This window comes from Podarcis gaigeae (genome assembly GCF_964106915.1).
Source record: "Podarcis gaigeae genome assembly, chromosome: 10".
Lineage (NCBI taxonomy): Eukaryota > Metazoa > Chordata > Lepidosauria > Squamata > Lacertidae > Podarcis > Podarcis gaigeae.
This window is the reverse complement of record NC_139686.1, coordinates 6,463,430-6,487,634: the sequence shown is the minus strand read 5'-3', so window position 1 is coordinate 6,487,634 and position 24,205 is coordinate 6,463,430. Positions and strand designations below refer to the sequence as shown.

General features: G+C 44.0%; 1 protein-coding gene across 2 annotated transcripts in view; it reads left to right on the top strand.

The window, feature by feature from the left end:
- Positions 1-24,205, top strand: part of LRGUK (leucine rich repeats and guanylate kinase domain containing) — a 52,671-nt gene that overhangs the window by 15,118 nt on the left and 13,348 nt on the right. For both annotated transcript variants that reach the window (XM_083700152.1, XM_083700151.1), the window contains exons 9-16: positions 5,535-5,621; positions 5,823-5,929; positions 8,025-8,144; positions 13,500-13,596; positions 16,832-16,945; positions 18,425-18,626; positions 20,056-20,172; positions 22,437-22,594. In XM_083700152.1, coding sequence (XP_083556278.1) covers positions 5,535-5,621; positions 5,823-5,929; positions 8,025-8,144; positions 13,500-13,596; positions 16,832-16,945; positions 18,425-18,626; positions 20,056-20,172; positions 22,437-22,594 — 1,002 coding nt within the window. The remainder of the gene's footprint in view (positions 1-5,534; positions 5,622-5,822; positions 5,930-8,024; positions 8,145-13,499; positions 13,597-16,831; positions 16,946-18,424; positions 18,627-20,055; positions 20,173-22,436; positions 22,595-24,205) is intronic.

Sequence of the window (24,205 nt, the reverse complement as noted above, 5' to 3'; positions counted from 1 at the left end):
AGGGCGGGTGCCACCACCGAGAAGGCCCTCCGCCTGGTTCCCTGTAACTTGGCTTCTCGCAGTGAGCGAACCACCAGAAGGCCCTCGGAGCTGGACCTCAGTGTCTGAGTAGAACGATGGGGGTGGAGACGCTCCTTCAGATATACTGGGAAACACCAGAGTTTCCCAACCTTTTTGTGTGCTGGGCAGACGTTGGGCGAGCTCAGAAACTGTTGTGGGCCCTGTGAAAGAAGAAAAAACTGAAGGTGCTCGGAATCCTGCCCCTGAAATAGTGAAAAAAAGTACACACAGACCCCAACAAACAAACAAAACACAGACAAAAAGTAGGCCTTACTCCAAAACTGGATTCTCCCCCGCCACCAAAACAACCCCTCCCACAAAGCCAAAAATTGCTTCAATTAAAAACATTTTGAAGTAAAGAAGGGACGGGGTGTTAGTGGCCACCAAGCGGGATGTAGAAGGCCAGTGTGCCCACAGCAACTCTGCTTTGGAGCTTAGACCCATGTTGTTCCTGTTAAGAGACTCTGCCCCAGGGAGTAAAAGGTAAAGGGACCCCTGACCGTTAGGTCCAGTCGTGGCCGACTCTGGGGTTGCGGCGCTCATCTTGCTTTATTGGCTGAGGGAGCTGGCGTACAGCTTCCGGGTCATGTGGCCAGCATGACTAAGCCGCTTCTGGCGAACCAGAGCAGAGCACGTTTACCTTCCCGCTGGAGCGGTACCTATTTATCTACTTGCACTTTCATGTGCTTTCGAACTGCTAGGTTGGCAGGAGCAGGGACTGAGCAACGGGAGCTCACCCCGTCGCGGGGATTCAAACCTCCGACCTTCTGATCGGCAAGCCCTAGGCTCTGTGGTTTAGGCCACAGCACCACCCGTGTCCCCAGGTAGTACTCAGTCTAAAAGCTGGCAGTGGGGAGAGACAACAAGGCAAGATGGTGAAGGGGCAAGGTTAAACGAGAAGTGGGGAAGGCAAGTACAACTCAGGACCTAATGTGAGGAAATGCTCACACCAGTATGGGTATTTGTATTTTAATATGAATTAAACCTATTGGGCGGTATTCACCTAACCTGCCCCATCAGGGTCCTGGGGGGAGGCTGGGCAAGGTCTGAGTGGAGGGAGAGGGGCGTGGGTGGAGGTGTTAAGGAAGGGGTGTTGGCACAGGACTGGTGAGCAAGGCAAGCAAAGTGCAACCCTAGTTAATTAGATTCCTTATTGGTAATAAAATCAGTACAGTGGTATCTTGGTTTTTGAACTTCTCCATTGATTAACATTTCAGTTTTCAAACGCCGTAAACCCAAAAGTAAATGCTTCAGTTTTCAAACATGCCTCAGAAGTCGAACATGCCACGTGGCTTCCACTGAGTGCAAGATCCTGAGGCGTAGCTGTTGGCTATTGAGTTTTCGGTTTTCGAATGTTTCAGAACTCGAATGGTCTTCGGGAACGGATTACATTCGAAAATCGAAGTACCACTGTATTTATAATTAATACAGTGTTTTGAGGGAGAAATTACAGGGCAAACCCCCCCCCCCGACTCCTCAGCTACAAGGTTGTTTTTCATTAATTTATTTAAAAGCATTTATATATTTTTTATAATAATTTTTATTGGTTTTTTTAACAAAAAGACAAACAAAACACAAAACAAAAACATATAAAAAACATTTAAAACATGACTTCCACATACCTCCCTTTCACTGCATCCTTGTTTTACAACTCTTTAGCAACCCTTCAGTCAATTTCTCTAGTAGTTTTCTTTAAATTTCCTTAATGTTAATGTTTACAGCTGTAATTCTCTATTTCTTACCCCCAGACATCTTATCAGTCCTCAATTTTACAACAATTTTTAAGATATATTTTAAATTTCTTCCAGTCCTCTTCCACTGTCTCTTTCCCCTGGTCACGGATTCTGCCGGTCATCTCTGCCAGTCCCATAAAGTCAATCACCTTTGTCTGCCATTCTTCCAGAGTAGGTAGTTCTTGCATCTTCCAATACTTTGCCAACAGGATCCTTGCTGCTGTGGTCGCATACATAAAAAAAGTCCTATCCTTCCTTGGCACCAACTGGCCAACCATGCCCAAGAGAAAAGCCTCCGGTTTCTTTATAAATGTCCACTTAAGGACTTTTTTGATTTCATTATAGATCATTTCCCAAAAGGCTTTAATCTTTGGGCAGGTCCACCAAAGATGATAGAAGGTACCTTCAGACTCATTACATTTCCAAGATTTATTATTGGGCAAATGGTAGATTTTTGCAATCTTGACTGGGGTCATGTACCACCTATAGATCATTTTCATTATGTTCTCTTTTAAGGCACTACATGCCGTAAACTTAATGCCGGTGGTCCATAACTGTTCCCAGTCAGCAAACATAATGTCATGACCGGATATCCTGTGCCCATTTAATCATAGCTGATTTAACCGTTTCCTCCTGTGTATTCCATTTCAACAGCAAGTTATACATTCTAGATAGATTCTTAGTATTGGGTTCTAGCAGTTCTGTTTCTAACTTTGACCTCTCCTTCTGAAATCCTAATTTCCTGTCCTGCTTAAATGTCTCATTTATCTGATAGTAATGTAACCAATCTCGAACTTTAAACTTTAGCTTCTCATGACTCTGGAGTTTAAACTTTTCACCATCTTGTTCTAGGATTTCACAATATTTTGGCCAGTTAGGTTCCATATTTAATTTTTTTACTGCCTTGGCTTCCATTGGTGACAGCCACCTAGGGGTTTTACTTTCCAACAAATCTTTATATCGAATCCAGACATTATACAAAGCTTTCCTAATAATATGGTTTTTAAAGCCTTTATGCACCTTTACCTTGTCATACCATAGATATGCATGCCAACCAAAGTTATTATCATACCCTTCTAGGTCCAAAATGTCTGTGTCTTCAAGGAGTAGCCAGTGTTTCAACCAGCAGAAAGCCGCTGATTCATAATAGAGTCTTAAGTCCGGCAGGGCAAAACCCCCTCTATCTTTTGCATCAGTTAAGATCTTAAATTTTATTCTGGGCTTTTTGCCCTGCCAGACAAATTTAGATATATCTTTCTGCCACCTCTTGAAGCAATCCATCTTGTCTAGAATCTGTAAGGTCTGAAATAAAAATAACATTCTAGGCAATACATTCATCTTGATAACAGCAATTCGGCCTAACAAGGAAAGTCTCAGCCTAGACCATATTTCTAGATCTTTCTTAACTTCTGTCCAACATATTTAAAAGCATTTATAAACCACTTAGAAATCTCTGAGCTGTGCACAATATGAAAAGCAAAGTATATCTTTAAAACAATAATGCAACTTGAAACCAATGAAACAGTCGTATAAAAGCCTCTAAAAGCATCTAATGATGAACAGAATAAGGATTCAGGGAATTCAAACATAAAACAGGGTCAGGGAGGAAGCCTGGGCAAAAGAGATATTTACAATGCCTTCTTAACCCTAACCCTAACCCCAGTACAGCGGCAGAAGCATAAAATGTCCATTTCCAGGTCATTACCCTATGAGAGTCTATAGTTGAATTTCTTTAGTTGATCTAAGGGATCTTAGGCAGTCTTTCAGGTACTCTTGTCCCTAGTTGTTCAGGGCTGTAAATGCTAACATCAAGACTTTGCATGTAACCCCATAGTTGCTCAGCAGCCACTGTGGTTCACTCAGGGCAAGTGCAAAATACTTCCAGGTGCTCTACTCAGTGATCTAGTCACAACATTCAGCCCCATATGGGGAGAGCATCTCTAACTAAAAATCAGGCTATTTTCCTCTTAAGCTCTCTTAAACCTTGCTAAGCAGTGCTCCTTAGATCAGAATTTGGTCGTTTTTAAAAACGTCTCTCCAATTAATCTGCATGGCTTTTTAGTGATTTTATGAACGGAAGTGGCAATTATGTTAAGACAGCATTGAATTGGTTTGAATGTCAGTGATTTGGCGTGACTTGGCTTTCCTGAGACAATGCCTCTAATCAAGCTGCCAAGACGTTAGTTTTCTCATTGACAGTTAATTATTGTACCTCTTAAAGTTATACTTCAGACAACGAAACTTTATTTTTTTATATCAATTTACAGTTCCGTTTAGCATCTCTCCCCTTATTCTTTATGCCCTTTAAGTTCCTGTGACACTTCACTTGCAATTAGGGGGATCATTACTCTGACCAAATTTGAGTTTGGATAATTAAACCTCATCTACTGCATTCTCTTGAAAATATTCAGTCCCAGATGGTATTTTCAGGCCTTTATACACACTTAGTTGTCACAGGATAAAAAACAACAACAACCCATAAATTAATTTAACACATTCAGGGAATGAAAACCTCAGTAAGAGGGTGAATTTGAAAAAGAAGCAGCACATTTCTTTTTTTTTCATGTTCCACGAGATTAAAAACAAACTTCAGACAGAAAAGTAACTAATCGGGGGTAAACATTACAGTCCAGGCTTTGCCAGCAATGCGGGTTTTCTATCTGCATTTAGCTGTTTTAGAAAAGTAAAGGGGGAAAAAGGATTCAAAACTGTCACACACACACACACTCACACACACCAGTCTGAAGAGATACATCCCATTCCAGCATTTCCCAAACTTGGGTCTCCATCCATTTTTTTGGACTACAACTCCCATCATCTCTAGCTAGCAGAACCAGTGGTCAGGGATGGTGGGAACTGTAGTCCAAAAACAGCAGGACATCAACATTTGGCAAACCCAGCCTCATTCTACCACTTCAAACTGTTAACTCCTTGATTTACTGCCTATGTAGAATAGGTCTATGATCCTGAACTCCCCAGGAGCAGGATTTGTGTGCATCCTTGGGGTTTCACTGTTATGTTGAAGCTTAGCATATGTATACCTGAAGGAGTGTCTCCACCCACAGCATTCAGCCCAGACACTGAGGACAAAGTTCCGAGGGCCTTCTGGTGGTTCCTTCTCTGCAAGAAGTGAAACCACAGGGAACTAGGCAGAGGGCCTTCTTGGTAGTGGCACCCACCCTGTGGAATGCCCTCCCATCAGAAGGCAGTTTAGGGTGAGAGGGACCAATGCTCTCACTTCCTATGTTCCTAAGTCCATGGAGAACTTTAAAAACAGGGCTGGAAAACCTTTGGCCCTCCAGCTGTTGCTGAACTGCAGTATCCACCAGCCCCAGTAAGTGTTGCCAATGGCTAGGAATGTTCAACAACATCGGAAGGTCTTTAGAAGATAAGGACAAGAAAGGAGATGGGAAACCAGGTACGGGAAGAGGAGACACCTCACATGGTTTGAATGTTCAATTTTCCAAGCATTTTAACTGCCACCCTTGCCCATCTTTCTCTCTGCCTGCCGTGTGGCTCAGTTTCCTTCACCGCTTTGGAAGAAGCCATGAATGATAAAGAGGGTTGTCAGCCTGTTCCTTTGGTTGGGTTTCTCTCATTTTCTGTGGATGTCTTCTGCTTTCCTAATATCCTGTGTCAAAAGTATGATAAAATGGCTTCTTGCGTATTAGTTTGAAGAGCTGAATTTAAATTATCGTCCATTCAAATGAATCTTCGACCTCTTTGTTATATCCATATCAGCAACACAAGGATTATTGGCTCCTGGTCATTTTCATGCTGCTTCGACTCACAGAGCTGGATCATAAGAAAATCACCGTGCAAGAAAAGGTAAGCGTGCTCTTTCAGTTGATTCATCCGTATTGAGATATAAGTAGGGGCCCTGCAACAAAATGTTGCATTGCGGAGTTCCAGAAGGAACATATTGATTAATCAGGAGGGAATTCTAACCACAGACTCATTTGGCCACTCTTGTTCAAGCTGAAGGAATTCATGTAATTAATGAATTGATCCCTCTCCTCTTGGGAGCAGGTTGCTGCTGTCAACAAGTACGACCCGCCTCCCGAAGTGGTGGCTGCCCAGGATCACATGACCCAGATCATGTATAGCATGATCCAGCCGCAGCGGATTTTTGACAGGTAAGCTGGACATCAGTTCCTCTTCCACCCTGTAGGTGGCGCTCAGGTAAAGCTGTCACAGGGATGGGACATTTTCCATTGGGGGGAGAGAAGACTCTGTTGTTGGTACGCCATGGCTGCCGGGATGGAAATCAGGGAGAACTTGCTTTGCTGAGCAGATTACGAAACGAAGTTAGTTGCTCACCTCGGAGCTCCAAGACAGATTGCCCACACCCCATTCCTTTTAAACAATCTGTCGGAACAGATGGCCACTCACATCACAAACGGAGAGATGCGAAGAGGCAACAATCCTCTTATCGATACCCAGCGACGATTACCAGCGACGAGTGCTTGCAACTGTAATTTCTCCAGGCTGTCTCAAACTCTCTCCCGTCAATAGTGTTGGCATCTCGGGGCGGGCAAAATGGCCATGCCTCCCGTTGTGGATCACAGAGGCTACAAGAGGAGCACTCACAAGGCCTCCTCATTCTCACCCTCTTCTAGCATCCATCTGTACCCATCAGTCTCCTTTTAACCAGCCCTTCTCTCATTCCTCAGGAGGCGTTTCCATTGGGGGGCATTCATTGCGACTGTGTTGGCATTTTCTAGGCAGTTTCCCCCTTGCATGTACTTGGAACTTGATGGCTCTGGAGGCTCTGTTCCCAAGGAGCTCAGCCCTGCTCGTCTGGTGTGTTGCATCCAAGACATCACATAGGATTAAATTAACAGCTGCCAGCCCACGCCTTCTGTTGAGTCTATAAATAATGCTCCAAGTCATAGGAAATATTTAATTTGGGTGTTTGGGTGAACCCATCATCTCCATCTAGTGCAGAGCTTTCCAAACTTTTCATGCTGGTGACACACTTTTGAGACATGCATCGTTTCGTCACACAGTAATTCAGTTTTACTAGCAAACCGGAGGTTAAGGTAACCCCTTAAAGCAGGCATAGGCAAACTCCGGCACTCCAGATGTTTGGGACTACAATTCCCATCATCCCTAGCTAACAGGACCAGTGGTCAGGGATGATGGGTGTTGTAGTCCCAAAAACATCTGGAGGGCCGGAGTTTGCCTATGCCTGCCTTAAAGAGTGCAGGGGGCGTTTGCATGACACACCTGCACACCGCAGCCAACACACTAATGTGTCAAGATGCACAGTTTGGAAAGCTCTGATCTAGTGAATAGAATCATGGCCTTAAAGTATCCAAATCTTATTTATTTATTTATTTATTTATTTATTTATTTATTTATTTATTTATTTATTTGTCTATCTAAAAGCAGTCTGTCCCACCATTTCACACCCCCCCCAAAAAAATATGCATTTATTTATTTTTATTAGACATATGCCATCCTTCATCATAAGATCTCAGGGTGTTTCACAAGATAAATATCCAAAGTAAAAGCACAAATAAATAGATAAATCCAACCCCACCCCACCCCGCAAACACATTTAAAAGGCTTTAGAATATTAATCAGCCCAAGGCCTGGTTGAAGAGGAGCGTTTTTGTGTGGTGCTTAAAGATAGATAATTCAGGCACCTTACAAGTCCCAAACATAACAAGAGCTTAGAGAATGATGTTGGACAGAAATTAAATGGTTACCAGCTGTAATGTAAAGGTTGAACAACAAGCGAAAATAAGTTATATTAAGTTATAATAAGGATTTGCTGAATTAAGAATCTGAATTAGAATACAAAAGGGGGAGGTGAGAGGAGGTCCGGGATATAAGGTAATGGAAATAAGAAATGGGAACTATACCTGTTTTGTTTTGTTTGTTTAAATTGTGTATTTTTGCCTTTTTGTCTGTTGTTTTTTCTTTTTGTATTAAATTGGAAAATTTTAATAAATATCTTTTTTTTAAAAAAAACATAACAAGAGCTTAGGACAGGTACCCTCAAACTTTGGCCCTCTAGATGTTTTGGAACTACAATTCCCATTATCCCTGACCACTGGTCCTGTTAGCTAGGGATGATGGGAGTTGTAGTCCCAAGACATCTGGAGGGCTGAGTTTGGTGATGCCTGGGTTAGGAGATACCTAGAGGGGAGCTGTGTATATTGTGTATCGCATCTGAATTCCTGTGAGGTTAATGGCGGCATCTTTTCCCTTCTCTCTGTGCAGCACCTTACCCAGCCTCGATGCTCCCTACCCCATGCTGGTGTTGACCGGACCCCTGGCCTGCTGGAAGCGAGAACTTTGCCACAGGCTCTGCAGAAAATTCAACAACTATTTCAGATACAGGTACCTCTGGTCCATAAACGTTCACGATGTCCTTGGAGACTTGCCGGAAATAAAACAAGGCAGGTTTTCTCAGAAAGATTAAAAAAAAAAAAAAAAGCTTTATGGAATGCAATTATGCCCTTCTCTGTTCTACCAATTTTAGTTTCCCCCTTTTATTTTCTTCTTATCATCTTATATTGCCCTCCCCATCAAATTCAGGGGAGAAATCATCTGGTTTGTAGGGTTCTTTTCCTGCAACGTATCCAAATCAGATACTTTCCATCTCGCTGTGGACCAAACGCAGATTGATGTTAATTGTAGGACTGCAAGCTTTAATCAGTGCATTGTGGCTGCTTTCATACCACTGTTTAATTGGGTGGGACTTACATCTAAGTATTTAGAAGTTTGATTGTCAGAGGCCAGTTTTCATTTCTGAGTGCAAATTTTAATGGAGTTAAATGCTCTCACTTTTTTGAAGCTATTTTAGTTCTGCTGTGTTGCTCTAAAAGGACGGGGTGGGTCCAAAATGACCTTTCTTCTTAACAATGAACAGTAACTACATACTTATAAAATTGTGAGTTATCTTGCTTTTTGTTCAAAATAGCCAAAAGGCAGCTATATTGAGCATTTGGTAAAATAACCACATTGATTAAGTTAATCAGGGGGGAAAGTTTAATTGAGCAGTGTGAAACCATTCCCAGCTGCTTCCGCCAGCCCCCGTGGGTCATTTTGATGGGTGGGCAGGGACCACCCATCAGTCAATCATTTGATGTCACAATGACACCAGGTGACATGTTTTACTTTGCCTGCCCAGTTTGAAATCAAAAGGCTTTGAAGGCACCGCTGATTAAGTAACTGATTGACAGTGTCTGAAAACCCCCCTTTCAGCAGGGAGCAACTTCTTCCATTGCCTCTGACCTGACATAATATATGATGTCCAGTGTAGGACTGGTTCCTGTGGGTTGGCCGAAATGACCTCATAGACCAAATGCTAAGGGCTGCTGCCCTGATTCATCAGGTTGGTGAGCCAGAGGTTCCTTGCCACTGGTTTAATTGGTTGTGATGGACTTAGCCACTTTCAAACTGCATTGAGCTGTCCAGTCACTGCTGCAAATATATGTACACCTAGACATTCATTTCACAACTGAGCTACAAAACCTGACCCCATTCATGTTCAGTGCATGGCAACTTGTATTTGAATAATGCCGGCTCTAATCCCAGGGTAGGGTTTCATGTCAGTGCAGGGAGTCTGTCCAGGATTTGTGTTGGCTTTCCAGATACAGTGGTACCTCGCGTTAAGTACTTAATTCGTTCCGGAGGTCCGTTCTTAACCTGAAACTGTTCTTAACCTGAAGCACCACTTTAGCTAATGGGGCCTCCCGCTGCTGCCACGCCGCCGGAGCAGGATTTCTGTTCTCATCCTGAAGCAAAGTTCTTAACCCGAGGTACTGTTTCTGGGTTAGCTGAGTCTGTAACCTGAAGCGTCTGTAACCTGAAGCGTATGTAACCCAAGGTACCACTGTATCACAGTATTGGACTGATGGCCTGAACAGAAGGGAAGGCCAAAGATGTAGTTGAATACAATATTATTTACCGTTTCCGTTGTAAGGAAAAGATACAGTGGATCTCAGTGTAAATTTCACTGCTCTCTCACTCACATCTTGGAATCCCTGCCACTCGGGTTCTTTATGGGACCTTTCAGAAAGCAAGCCTGTTCCTTGCACTCCCCCTGTCTCTTATGGGTGGGCGATGGCAGAGTCTGAATGTACACAAGGATAGCTCCAGTTCCTGGGTAACCCATTTGGGCATCTGACCAGCTTTCCCTGAGCTGTTCAAAGGTTAGCCGTTCCTGATATACAGGTATCTGAAGAAGTGTGCATGCACACGAAAGCTAATACCAAGAACAGACTTAGTTGGTCTCTAAGGTGCTACTGGACATTTTTTTTAATATATGTGTGTGTGTGTGTGTGTGTGTGTGTGTGTGTGGTTGTATACCGTATTTTTCGCTCTATAGGACGCATCGGATGATAAGACGCAACTAGGAGACAAGAAGAAAAAAATTCTGAACCCCAGATGCCAGAACAGCAAGAGGGATCTGCCTTCTGGGATAGCTTCTTGCTGTTCTGGCTTCGGGGACAGCCTGCGAAGCCTCCGCAGGGCAGCGGGGTGAAGGCACCCCACTGCCCTGCAGAGGCTTTGCGCAGCCATCCCCAAGCTAGAACAGCGAGATGGAGCGCTGCGCAGTGCTCCGCCTCCCTGTTCTGGCTTTGGGCTTAGCCGCGCAGCCTGCATTCGCTCCATAAGATGCACAAACATTTTCCCTTACTTTTTAGAAGGGAAAAAGTGCGTCCTATAGAGCGAAAAATATGGTATATAGTGATCTACAGGGTTGAAAAACTGAAATATTGCTGGTAGACTTCTAGGTTGTGTTGGTTTCTTATTATTATAATAATAATAATAGTAATAATAATAATAGTAATAATTATTATTATTTTTTATTTATACCCTGCCCTTTCCGGTTCAGAAAACTGGGCTCAGGGTGGCTAACAACAAATTTAAAACACTTAATTGATGCAACAAAAAACAGCATAAAATGCAGTATAAAATATGAATAACAATAAATTCAGAATTCAAAAATCAATTTAGGGGGGAAAGCCATCCAATAAGCATTAGATGATCACCAGGGCTAGCTGGCTAAGTTAGTCCTGTTTGGGCCAGCGAGGAGACCAGGGGAGAATTAGCTGTGGGATCCAAGAGCAGGTAATCTTCATAAAAAGAGGAGGGGGAGGAAAGGAAGTGGAATAAAAGATCAGGCTAAGTTCAAATTGAAAGCCAGCCGGAAAAGCTCTGTCTTACAGGTGCTGCGGAAGGAAGTTCAATCCTGCAGGGCCCTGGTCTCATGGGACAGAGCATTCCACCAGGTCGGAGCCATCACTGAGAAGGCCCTGGCTGAGGATAATCTGACTTCCTTAGGGCCCGGGACCTCTAAACTATGATTATTCTTGGACCTTCAGGTCCTCTGTGGGGCATACCAGGAGAGGTGGTCCCATAAATAGACCTTAGACCTTCTTAGACCTTAAAGCACATACCTTCTTACTGGTATGCCATAGAATCATAGAATTGTAGTGTTGGAAGGGACCCCAAGAGTCATCTTATGTCAAGATTAGCAAGCATGGCGACTTCCAGATGCTCTTGAACTGCAGCTTCCATCATCCCAAGAACATAAGAAGAGTTCTGCTGGATCAGGCCAGTGGGCTCTCTAGTCCAGCACCCCGTTCTCACAGTGCCCATGGGAAGCCCGGAAGCAAGACCTGGGCACAATGGCAGTCTCCCCTCCTGGGGGTTTCAGTGTGTTGTAAATCAAAGACTTTGAAATAAATCTCCTGGCTGAAAGGTAGTAGTGGGTGGGGAGAAACATCAAATACAATACATATTAAATAAATTACACAGTTTGAAAAGCCTGGCTGGAATTTCCCAGTAATTGAAAACTGCTGGGGATTTTCCAAACACCCTCAGTTTTCCAAGAGCCTTGTTGTGTTTTATTTTATATTTTATTCCCTCGTAAGCATCATGCATGTGAAGAACAGAGAGCAGAGCAGTCTTAGCAGAGCAGAAAATTGCTACCATAAAGCAAAGCTGCATTTTTATTATTCAGAGGAGGTTTCTGTAGCTTTCGTGTGCTGCTTTTAGAATTTTCAACATGCCACTTGTTAAAACTGTATTTTATGGAAGATACTGGGCAACTTCAAATGTAAACATGACCTTGCTGTTAAAAGGAGCTTGTAACATAAGGGTTTTTTTAAAAAAAGGCCATTCAAAACATCTGGTCAGTGCCCAGAACTGACCTTTTAAGATGTGTATATTTATAAAAATTGCTGAGAAAACCAAGCCTTTGAAGTTTCAGCTTTATAGGGTCCACGTGCCTCATACGGTTCTCATTTGACACAGTTATTGAATAAGATGGTTCCTGAATCCCTTTCCCTGGAGTGTTGTTGTAGCAGGATTGGCTGGCATTTTTAGGCCTCCCCCACAGGCACTATAACATCTGAAGGACGTGGGAGAATCACACACCACTCAACATTTCACAGATGAAAATAGGGAGGGACATGCTCTGTACTTGTAAAACAAAAAAAACATGCACACATACACACACCTGCCAAATTCTAACCCTAAGCATCACTCTCCGAGTTCCCTTCTCCCATAATTCACATGGATGATGCCTCTTCTCTGATTCCTTTTGTTAATTTACTCTGCAATGTGGCCTGTTGGCTGCATCTAGTAGCATCAGTGTGTGAAACAGTGAGTGCTGTCATGTCTTCAGTCTAAAATCTGTGTTCTTCCAGTTCATCAACACCAGTTAGAACGTATAGAATCCACTTTTGTTGCCCGGTTGTCAACTTCTGTTTATACCAATAAGTGTAAAATTCAAAAGAATATTTTCCTCTGAATTTTTTAAATTTTTTCTGCATAGTCATATTTATGCAGCCAAACACATTCCCCCAAAACTTAGTGAGTACAGGAAACTATAAGAACACATGTTTCAAGGAGCCATTATCCTTATTACATCTCCAACAAAGAACTGCATTAGACCAGGCGTAGGCAAACTCGGCCCTCAAGATGTTTTGGGACTACAACTCCCATCATCCCTGGCCACTGGTCCTGTTAGCTGGGGATGATGGGAGTTGTCGTCCCAAAACATCTGGAGGGCCGAGTTTGCCTATGCCTGCATTAGACAGTCCTTTCCTATACAAATGTAATGGAGTCCAATAAATTCAAAGTATTATTTTCTGTTGTATAAGATACATTGTGTGGCTTTCTTTTCTCTGTCCTGGATTTACTGCCAATCATCTGAAGGGGGTAGATTTATTTCTTCAGGGCATTCATAATTTTATCAACCTTTGCTATGTTCATATGTATATATGTACAGTGGTACCGCGGGATGCGAACGGGATCCGTTCCGCAGCCCCGTTCGCATCCAGAAGCAAACATAACTTGCGACGGCACGTCTGCACACGTGTGCGTTGTTTTTCACTGCTTCTGCACATGCGTGTGACGTCATTTTGAGCATCTGCGCATGTGCGAGAAGCGAAACCTGGAAGTAACATGCTCCTTTACTTCTGGGTAGCTGCGGAGCACAACTCGAACGCACTCAACATGAAGCATATTCAACCAGAGGTATGACAGTGTGTGTGTATATATATATTTACACACAAACACACAAACTATACATCCTTTACAGCCTAACACTATGCATGCTGAGGTCAATAGGATTTACTCCTGTCCTGAGTAAATGTGCACTAGATTGTCCTTGAGCTCTTTAACCGTGTCATCTCCCTTCACTTGCTTATTCTGTTTTCTGTCCGGCTTATCTTTCAGTCCCTGCCACACCACGAGGACTGCTTATTTTGGAGAAGAAAACAGATTAGATTACTATTTTGTTTCCCAGGAGGAGTTTGACAAAATGGTGACCATGGTAAGGCATGAGCTGATTTGCCCTCCTTTCGCTTGAGGGGAGGATGCCTGGCAGTTAATCACAGATCACGCTAAAGGGTGAGGGCACGGAAATCCATTGAGTCTTGAGCTATTGGAGAAAAAAATGGCCTGTGGGACCGTTTGTTTAACTTGCCTGTCAAAAACATGTTGTTGTTTAGTCGTTTAGTCGTGTCTGATTCTGCGTGACCCCCTGGACCAGAGCACACCAGGCACTCCTGTCTTCCACTGCCTCCCGCAGTTTGGTCAAACTCATGCTGGTAGCTTCGAGAACACTGTCCCACCATCTCGTCCTCTGTCGTCCCCTTCTCCTTGTGCCCTCCATCTTTCCCAACATCAGGGTCTTTTCCAGGAAGTCTTCTCTTCTCATGAGGTGGCCAAAGTCTTGGAGCCTCAGCTTCAGGATCTGTCCTTCCAGTGAGCGCACAGGGCTGATTTCCTTCAGAATGGATAGGTTTGATCTTCTTGCAGTCCATGGGACTCTCAAGAGTCTCCTCCAGCACCATAATCCAAAAGCATCAATTCTTCAGCGATCAGCCTTCTTTATGGTCCAGCTCTCACTTCCATACATCACTACTTTGAACTATACGGACCTTTGTTGGCAAGGTGATGTCTCTGCTTTTTAAGATGCTGTATAGGTTTGTCATTGCTTTTCTCCCAATAAGCAGGCGTCTTTTAATTTCATGACTGCTGTCACCATCTGCAGTAATCATGGAACCCAAGAAAGTAAAATCTCTCCCTGCCTCCATTTCTTCCCCTTCTATTTGCCAGGAGGTGATGGGACCAGTGGCCATGATCTTTGTTTTTTTTGATGTTGAGCTTCAGACCATATTTTGCACTCTCCTCTTTCACCCTCATTAATAGGTTCTTTAATTCCTCCTCACTTTCTGCCATCAAGGTTGTGTCATCAGCATATCTGAGGTTGTTGATATTTCTTCCGGCAATCTTAATTCTGCCTTTCACATGATGAATTCTGCATATAAGTTAAATAAGCAGGGAGACAATATACAGCCTTGTCGTACTCCTTTCCCAATTTTGAACCAATCAGTTATTCCATATCCAGTTCTAACTGTAGCTTCTTGTCCTACATAGAGATTTCTCAGGAGACAGATGAGGTGATCAGGCACTCCCATTTCTTTAAGAACTTGCCATAGCTTGCTGTGGTCAACATGTACTGAATAGTTTTTAATCTCTCTAGCTGTTCCTTAATTGCTGAAGAGCCTCCAGCTCACTTTCAAAGGGTGCCGTTCTCTTCATTCTGTGAGAGGGTTATGCACACGAGCAACAAATCTGAGCTTTTAATATTTCTTTTTTAATGAGTTCTGTCCTCCCAGAAAATGCTGGTTCACCTCATTGTTCAGCAGAGTAGCCTCTGGTCAAGTCGTAAAAGTGCTTCTTGCACCCAAGCCAGATGGGCTGCTGCTTGTGATCTTCATGCTCTGCTTTGTGAGGTTTCCAAGATCATGTGCCTGGCTGATGCTTAGAGCCAGTGGTGGTCAGACTGTCAGAGCCCAGAGTGTCAGACTGGGACCTGGGAGGTAAAGGTAAAGGGTCCATTAGGTCTAGTCGTGGCTGACTCTGGGGTTGCGGCGCTCATCTCACTTTTTTGGCTGAGGGAGCCGGCATACAGCTTCCGGGTCATGTGGCTAGCATGACTAAGCCGCTTCTGGCAAACCAGAGCAGCGCACGGAAACACCGTTTACCTTCCTGCCGGAGCGGTAGCTATTTATCTACTTGCACTTTGATGTGCTTTCGAACTGCTAGGTTGGCAGGAGCAGGGACCGAGCAACGGGAGCTCACCCTGTCGCGGGGATTCGAACCGCCAACCTTCTGATCAGCAAGTCCTAGGCTCTGTGGTTTAACCCACAGTGCCACCTGCGTCCCGGGACCTGGGAGACCAGAGTTCATATCCCCACATAGCCATGGAGCTCACTGAGTAACCTTGGTTCAGTCACTCAGCCTCTCAGCCTAACCTACCTCGCAGTAGGTTGTTGTGATAAAATGAGGAAAGGGGAGAGCCATTCACTCTACCTTGAGCTGCTTGGAGGAAAAGGTGCCATATGAATGCAATAACTAAATAAAATGAAACAAATAAACTGAATGCTGGACTTGAGAGCCTGACCTGACGTGGCATTCTTTTTCTGTGATGCCCACCGAAGGGAATTTTGTCTTTCCACTGTGCGGGTCTCTGATAGTGCATCTTGAAAAAGTGCTGGAGGAAGGAGCACAAATGGGCCGTCTTTTATGGCACTTCTGGGGTAGTGTGCGAAGGGGAAATTCATGTGACTTCCTTGTGGAGAAATGCCCATAGGCTGAGCTGACACATCTCGTCGCCACAGGAGAGTTTCTCTTGCGTGGGGAGCACCCAGATGGGCTGTTTATTGAGCAAGCCTGCCGATATGTGTGCACGAAACTTGGGACGAGGCTATACAACTTTGCCTCTTCCATGAGCATCCGTCCCCATCTGTTTGCATAGACTTTGCATGGCACTGCCAGCTAGCTGTTGTCACTCTGCAAGTTTCCCAGAAGTGCAGTTCTCCCATCACTTTTCTTGTCTGGCTTTTTGTGGTTAGAAGACTGGTGGGATAACTGGGGTAGAAGAGTCTTCATCAACCTGACACCCTCCGGGTATTTTTGGACTGCAACTCCCATCATCCCCACCTGGGCTGAATTAGAAAACCTGACGCAATTATCCTATTTTTTGTTTCCCAATAACCAGTGCTTCCTCCTAACATGCAAATCCAACCTTAGTGTCCCAGATGGGCTGGAACTTCTGTCAATGAAATTAACGACAACATCACTTTAGTATTTATCAAGTGCATTGCAATGTTCACAGCATGACCAATACTGCCTTGCTGTTTTTTGAAGCAGGAGATAAATTCAGGGGTACGTCGGAATTGCTTCTCCCATATTTATTTCGGTCCTCCCATTGCTATAACCCATCCTGGGACCTGCTGGAGAAGAAGATAAATACTTTGATGGTGTGGGTCTTCTGGTTCATAGTTCCATCTCTCACCCACCCTTTTGCACAAGCTCCTAGTCAGCACATGCGTCAACCCTACATTTCCTGCCTACAGCAGGCGAGATCAAGCTGTCATGTATCTGAGGTGAGGAGCGGCATGTCAGAGTATTAGATTCTGGGATCTAGATTGTGGTTTCTGGCGAGAGCTTTCCCCTTGGTCTTTCTTGCCGCCCAGGCTTCATTCTTTTCATTCCAGGGGAAATTCATTGCAACTTTTAAGTACAGCGGCTTCTACTACGGAATGGGCCGGGACACAATCGAGTCCATCGCTAGGGAGGGACTTGCAACCTGCATTCATATGGAAATAGAGGTAACGATGGGGATGGAAGCACCTTAAGCCATAGCAAGGTCCGTGTAATTACCGTATTTTTCCATGTATAACATGCCCCCATGTATAAGACGACCCCTAATTTTTGGGACCACAACTAATTTTTTTTAGGGGGATTGCCCAAAGTTATTGAGCTTTTTAGGGGGGGGGTCACCACCACCAGTTGCTCTACAGCAAATTGCACGCATCACCGCAGCCAACAATCCAACAATCGTCTGCACGCTCGCCACCAAAAGCCCATCTGCAAACTCAATGAAACCATTCGGCAATACAGTATATCAACGTCCAATTACCACAGCCACAGCCAATCGTCAGCAGGCCTTGCCGCAGCAACCAATCACATGCCCAATCGCCGCTGGCAATCTCCTGCTGGCTGCTGCTGACACCAATCGCCCGTTCCCCCCTCTGATGTCCTTTTATAAGATGACCTGCAATTTTTACTGATTTTTTTAAAGGAAAAAGTATTGTCTTATACACGGAAAAACACGGTATGTTTTTATCATAAACCAAGAGCTGGCCCTGTGTCAAGCCCTAGATCCAAAGCTGTGGTTCATTGAATCATAGAATGGTAGAGTTATATAATAAGTTAATTGTTAGTTATATAATCAATAACTAAGTTATATAATCAATAGCTAAGTTATTAATTAGATGCTTTTTTCCAGAAACATGAACTCAAAGCAAGAACCTCATTTGAGCTGAAACAATTTGCCTACTCCTTGCTTCACTGCCCCACTAAAGAGGTTTAAGATCCACTTAACAAATGAATATTACTTACTTGTGCAGCCGAAGGCATTGAAAAAAAAAAGACAAGATACATAAATCAGAATAAAATACATTACACAGTTAAAATAATGATTAAAGCCAGGCATTCTGTAGGATAAGAGTGCTCCCCTGAACAATTTAACCTAGCATTCCACAATATTTTCACCTTAAAATTGTTGCTCCAAAACAGGCCGTTTTTTCAGAGGTGTAAGAGGACCTGTCCTCTAATAAGAAGTTAATCAGATGCCCGATCAATCTCTCAACTGAGAGATGCCCACAATCCAGACTGCTGGCTCTGCACCTAAAATTAGGAGAATCCAGTCTTGACAGTAGAGTTGTACCTTGGTTCTAGAATGGAATCCATTCCGGAAGTCAGTTCGACTTCCGAAAATATTTGCAAACCGAGACGCGGCTTCCGATTGGTTGCAGGAGCTTCCTGCATTCAATCGGAAGCCGCGTCGGAAGTTTGGCTTCCAAAAAACGTTTGCAAACCGGAACACTCACTTCCGGGGGTTGCGGCATTCGGGAGCCAAAACGTTCAAGTCACAAGGCATTTGAGAACCAAGGTACGACTCTATTGGTTAAACAGTCCTCACAGCCTTTGCGTCAATCTGAGGTACTGTGTGTGATTTAACAACTTCAGCCAAGGCCTGTGAAGCCTTGAAGTCAATGATAACCGAGTACCTCTGTTTTTTAAAGGGTGTTAGAAGCTTGAAGAATTCCTACTTCCAACCTCGGTACATCCTACTGATCCCAGTGAACAAAGAGAGATACGGGGGTCAGCTGCGACGTATGGGGCTGTTCAGTAGGGCAGAGATCGAAGAAGCAGTCCGCAGGGTGGGCATGTACATTCAACTGAACCAGGACTTCCCAGGGTTCTTTGACGCGGTCATCAACGTCGGTGAGTCCATCACTTTGGAACCCGAGTCTCCTCTACTGGCAAGGTAGCGCTGCAGTCTTCCTGGGAAGGCAGTCAAATGGAAGAAGCAGAGTTTGCGCAGTCCATCCAAACTATCATAGCAAGCACTCCTAACTCACCTAACTAACAGCACCGAGGGCCTTCTGACGGTTCCCTCACTGCGAGAAGCCAAGTTACAGGGAACCAGGCAGAGGGCCTTCTCGGTAGTGGCACCCGTCCTGTGGAACGCCCTCCCACCTGATGTCAAACAGAACAACAACTACCAGACTTTTAGAAGACATCTGAAGACAGCTCAGTTTAAGGAAGCTTTTAATGTTTGATGTATTACAGTATTTTAATCATTTTTTGGAAGCCGCCCAGAGTGGCTGGGGAAGCCCAGCCAGATGGGCGGGGTATAAATAATAAATTATTATTATTATTATAATTCCTAACTTTCCTGTCCTGCACGAGATGCTCATGGGGTTAAAGGAGATTGCCAAGACATGCGCCAGCATCCATGTGATTGGGTGGGGGGGACAAGACAAATTGCCTGAACATTCATTCTCTGTATCTGGGGGGTATCTCTGTATCTGGGGGGTGGGGGAGAAGTTATCAGAGTAGCTGGTGACCACAACACTCAGTCAAAAATCCAGATGTGCCCACAGGCCTAAAGAAATTGCATGATCTCTGAAATAGGCAATACTACTTCTCTCTCTCTCTCGTATTTAATATTGCACTGCTTTTGCTAAAAAGTTCAACCTTTTTAACACAACGAATATCAGCATTTTTCATGGATCTTGATAGACAGACATGGTTTCAATTCTGTTAGTGTTTAATTACTTTTTAATGACTATCTTTTTATGTTTTTAGTTTGTTTTTCTATTGTATCTGCGTTTTGTATTTTTATCTGTAATTTGCCTTGAGTCTCAATTTGGGGGAAAGGTGGAATATAAATAAATAAATGTAATAATGATGAAGCGTCATAGCCTTGGAAGGACAAAATTACAAAGTTACAGCACAGCTCCAAAGGAATAAAGAATTTATTCCTACATATAATTCCCTTTTCAAATAATATACGAAGAATAAAAGTATTGTCCATCTGTGAGTTCCATAATTACTGAGAATAAAGATTCTATAAAGTCGTAGATGAGCCAGACGTTTGCATATACTGGTGGTGCCAAGTGACTTGGGCACCTTAATATAAGAAATAATATATAATATAAGAAATAATACCATGCCATTTAGCAAATAAATGTGGTCATGCAAATTCTGCCCTTTAGCTACTTTTAGTTTATGAGACACCTTTTCAAGGCGGGCAATTTGCCACATTCTAGAATGCCAGCAATCCAAATTGTCACGACTGAAGGTCTTCCAGGATTAGGCCGTGTTAATTCTTTTCTTTCTCTGCATATGTGTATCCCTTCACGTTCAGACGATTTTGACGAAGCATTCACCAGTCTGAGCAAACTCATTGAGGAGTTCCTGGGGATAAAGCAGCCGTCGGAAACCGAGGTCAGAGTTTCTGCATCGGACACCAATCTCCTTTCAGGTATGGCATTGCACATCCCCCCAGGTGTAGCCTGACAGTTGTGTTGCTTCCGGACGCAGAATGGGAATTTGCCACAGATAGCTTGTTCCATGCAAACATTTGCACTCATCATTGAAAGAGGAGGTCCTGTGCTAGGCTTGCCAGCCATTTGGCTTTGAAGTTGGCATTTTTACAGCATTACGCCCCTCTGGTCGGTTTCATGCCCAGATATTCTGGGCTATCAATCTAGAAATGTTACCTCTTCTGGGTGCTTGTGTATCAAGTCCATTTGCGCAAAATTGAGTTCACCCATTTCTAGAGCACTTTTCTCGTCCAATGCCTGTTTGATCTCCTTCTCCATCTCAGAATGCATTTTGTTCACCACTAAATTGTTCTTCTCACCTGAGATCCCCACCCACAACGACTCTGTGGAGGAGTCTGCCTCTTGAGGATTTTTATCTTACTGGACTCCAGATCCTCTTTGACGTACACATGGACACCACCTAGACCTGGTCCTTCCTACAGAATTTGTATCAATTTGTTCTCTCCATCCCACCAGGTTTCCATTAGGCTCGCTATAGCTTGTTCTGAGACCAAGCATTCCAGCTTGCCCATTTTGGCTCATAGACTCCCGGCATCAGCATCAAAACACCTGTACATGAGGAGTATGTCTTCAGCCTGTCTTTGCTGCATGTGTTTTGCCCTGTGGCACTTGGCCTCTCTGAATAGCTGTCATATGCCCCTGCTATCCTTGTCTCAATGCTTGTAATCATGAACCTGCTGGCTCCCTGACCCCCACACATCCAATTGAAAGCTGTTCTGCCACCTCTTTTAATTTAACCTGCCAAGTGCTCAGCAGAAAGTCACCTTCAACAGAGGCCTTTGGGCATGTGAGCCAAAAGTAGTTCACAAAACGTGAAAGTCTTTCTTTCTTTCTTTCTTTCTTTCTTTCTTTCTTTCTTTCTTTCTTTCTTTCTTTCCTCCTTGGTGGATGCAATGATTAAGGAGGGCAGAGGAGTTAAAAAGGAGCCCTCCTCCCCCTTATCATTTTATGCTGTGCCATAAACCATCTGATATTCCTTGCAGGAGCTCTTAATGGCCTATAATGTCTTTGCCGTCCTGTCAATTTGCATTTCTTCGTCAGCCACAGCAACTTCATTATGAGCGCTGAGTTTGGGCAATTCCACCATCCATAAAAGTAACTTTGAAATTTACTACGCTCCATTAAATTCATTTAGAGTTTCATTTGTAGGTGTTCCGAATTAAAGTAATGATCGTATTTTGGGGGAGAGATTGCTCTTTCCTTATGGATGAGGGGAAATTGTTTGTTTGTTTGTTTAGGAAGGAGGGGGCGAAATCTTGCCTCAAGGTTGACTCTTTAGTATGAACATTTGCAGTAAGATCGTAATAGGGGGAGATTGGATGTTTGATATAATGGGAAGCTATTAAAAATCTTCTTCTTCTAATGAACAGACATCCGTGAGCTTTTGCTAATGGACAGAGAGCAAAGAGGCAGCTGTGGGTGGAAGTGGCATTCAAGCAGAGTGATGGAGGTGCTATAATTGTTCCCCTTGGCCAGCTCCAGCCCAAAATATATTTTGGGTCTGGAACAACAATCCTAAATGATGTTCAGAAATGCCATTTTCCTGCGCAAGGCCCATTCACACATTTATTCACAGTTCCTGGTCTTTTTAATAGGGTTTTCGCCGAAAAACTTTCTGGGGCCCAGGAAGTCAAGAGGGCCTGAGCTAAGCTTAAAACCCATTCCCATGAGGGGGAAAACCCAGTAGATAAACGTTGAGGGTGTTTATGAAAACCTACTTCCAGTGTCCAGATTCTGCATTCTACGCTGAACTTCATTAGCCATTTTAGAACGGAGCAAGCAACGTTCTTAACCCTGGGCTCAACATCCCTTCTCAATTTCTTGGAGGGAAGGAGAGAGAGAGAGAGAGAGAGAGAGAGAGAGAGAGAGAGAGAGAGAGAGAAATGTTGTCTAGTTTAGGTGGGGGCCCTGGGACCCTCCAGGTGTCGCTGGACTACAACTCCCATCATCCCTGGCTGCAGTGGCTGATGGGCCCCGCAGTCCCGTAGCAACTGAAGGGCCACAGACCCCCACCTTCCCTACTGCAGAGGGATTCTAGAACAGGCCGACAGGCCCGGAGGTGGGTGTCGTCTTCCATGACGTGCTTTATCAAGAATGGCAGGTCCCAGAACTCCTTAATTCCCGCTGGCCTTTCTGCTGATTTCGTTTGCCGGGCTAAGTGAGCTCCCCTTCTCTTTCTCAGTTCCAAACGGGATGCTCACAGTGCCTCCGAAAACAGCCTCCGTCAAAGGAACCGACGGGGTAGCGCCATCGCCCACCCCCAGTGAGTTTTTGGACTCATCGGCCAAAAATTACTCTGCCGTCATATCGGCCAGACTTTCAGCAGAGAAAACACCAGTGGTAAGTGTGTGTGTGTGTGTGTGTGTGTGAGAGAGAGAGAGAGAGAGAGAGAGAGAGAGACTATGATTAAAGGTAAAGGGACCCCTGACCATTAGGTCCAGTCGTGACCGACTCTGGGGTTTCGGCGCTCATCTCGCTTTATTGACCAAGGGAGCCGGCGTACAGCCTCCGGGTCATGTGGCCAGCAGGACTAAGCCGCTTCTGGCGAACCAGAGCAGCACATGGCAACGCCATTTACCTTCCCGCCGGAGCGGTACCTATCTATCTACTTGCACTTTGACGTGCTTTCAAACTGCTAGGTTGGCAGGAGCAGGGACCGGGCAATGGGAGCTCACCCCGTCATTGTGGGGATTCGAACCGCTGACCTTCTGATTGGCAAGTCCTAGGCTCTGTGGTTTAACCCACAGCGCCACCCGCATCCCTTATGATTAATCATATCCAAAGTCTTACTTACACCAAGGGTTCCCTACATGATCATTACAAGCAGCTGATTCTGCTTGTGTTGCAGCCCATGGAAGTGGCAATCAGCAGCCACAGGAGAAGGGACTTTTCTGCTGCTGCATCTCTAAATTCTCCCTGAGCTTTGGCAAGTGCCAACACTGATGATGCTCAGGTGTCTTTTAAAAGGCCTAAAGGTCTGCTCCCAGACCTTTAGATCTCACTATATTAGAATTTTATATCTGTCCTATTTGAAAGAGAGAAAAACTATAGCCAAACGAAATCGTGAGCAGGATTTGAATAAGAGACAAGGGAAGGAGAATAAATAAAATGATTGTAATATAAGTTATAATACAATAGAAAATAAATGGTAGCTATGGCAGCAGATTAAGGAATACAACAAGAACATCCCGGACGTAAGGATGGGAAGCCAAAATGTAAGGAATTATTATATCGAAAGTGAATTGAATGATGTCAAATTATAAAAAATATAATGTCAAATTATAAAAAATATAATGTCAAATTATAAAAAATATAATGTCAAATTATAAAAAATGAATAAAAATTTATTTTAAAAATGAATTTTAACTCTGCCTCAGTTTTCCCCTTTAAGATTTCCTTCCTGTATTTTAATATTTCAATATGTAGTTTAATGTTTTTGTGCACGTGGCTTTAACTACACACAGTGCGAAGGAGTACCATGCCTGCTATCTGCCCTGAATCCGCTGACATTCAGTCATTCCCCCTCTAGTTAAAAGGATCAAGTAAAAAAAATGATGGTAAAAAACAACAACTCCGTCTCGGACTTAGAGAGCCACAGCCCACCAGAGTAGTCAGTGTTGAGCTAATGAAGCAAGGATCGCAAGTGGGTACTCGCTTGGTGTCAAAATAAGGATCAGGCAGACTCAGCAAGAAGGTGAAGTTTATTGCCAGGCAATAAGGACCCAGTTTGGAATCTCTTCCAAAAGGAACTGGGACCCCGATTGACAGAAATCCAGAGGTCTTATACCTGAGCAGATCACAGCAAATCATAGATCATGAGACAATCATGAGGGACTCACAATATTGTCAGCGAGAATCAGCCAATCAGCAAGCTCTTGTCACGCTACCCGACCCTGGTCAAGCACTGGCCAAGCACAGGGTTCTAGTTCTGCTTTCCAATGCTTCCAGTGA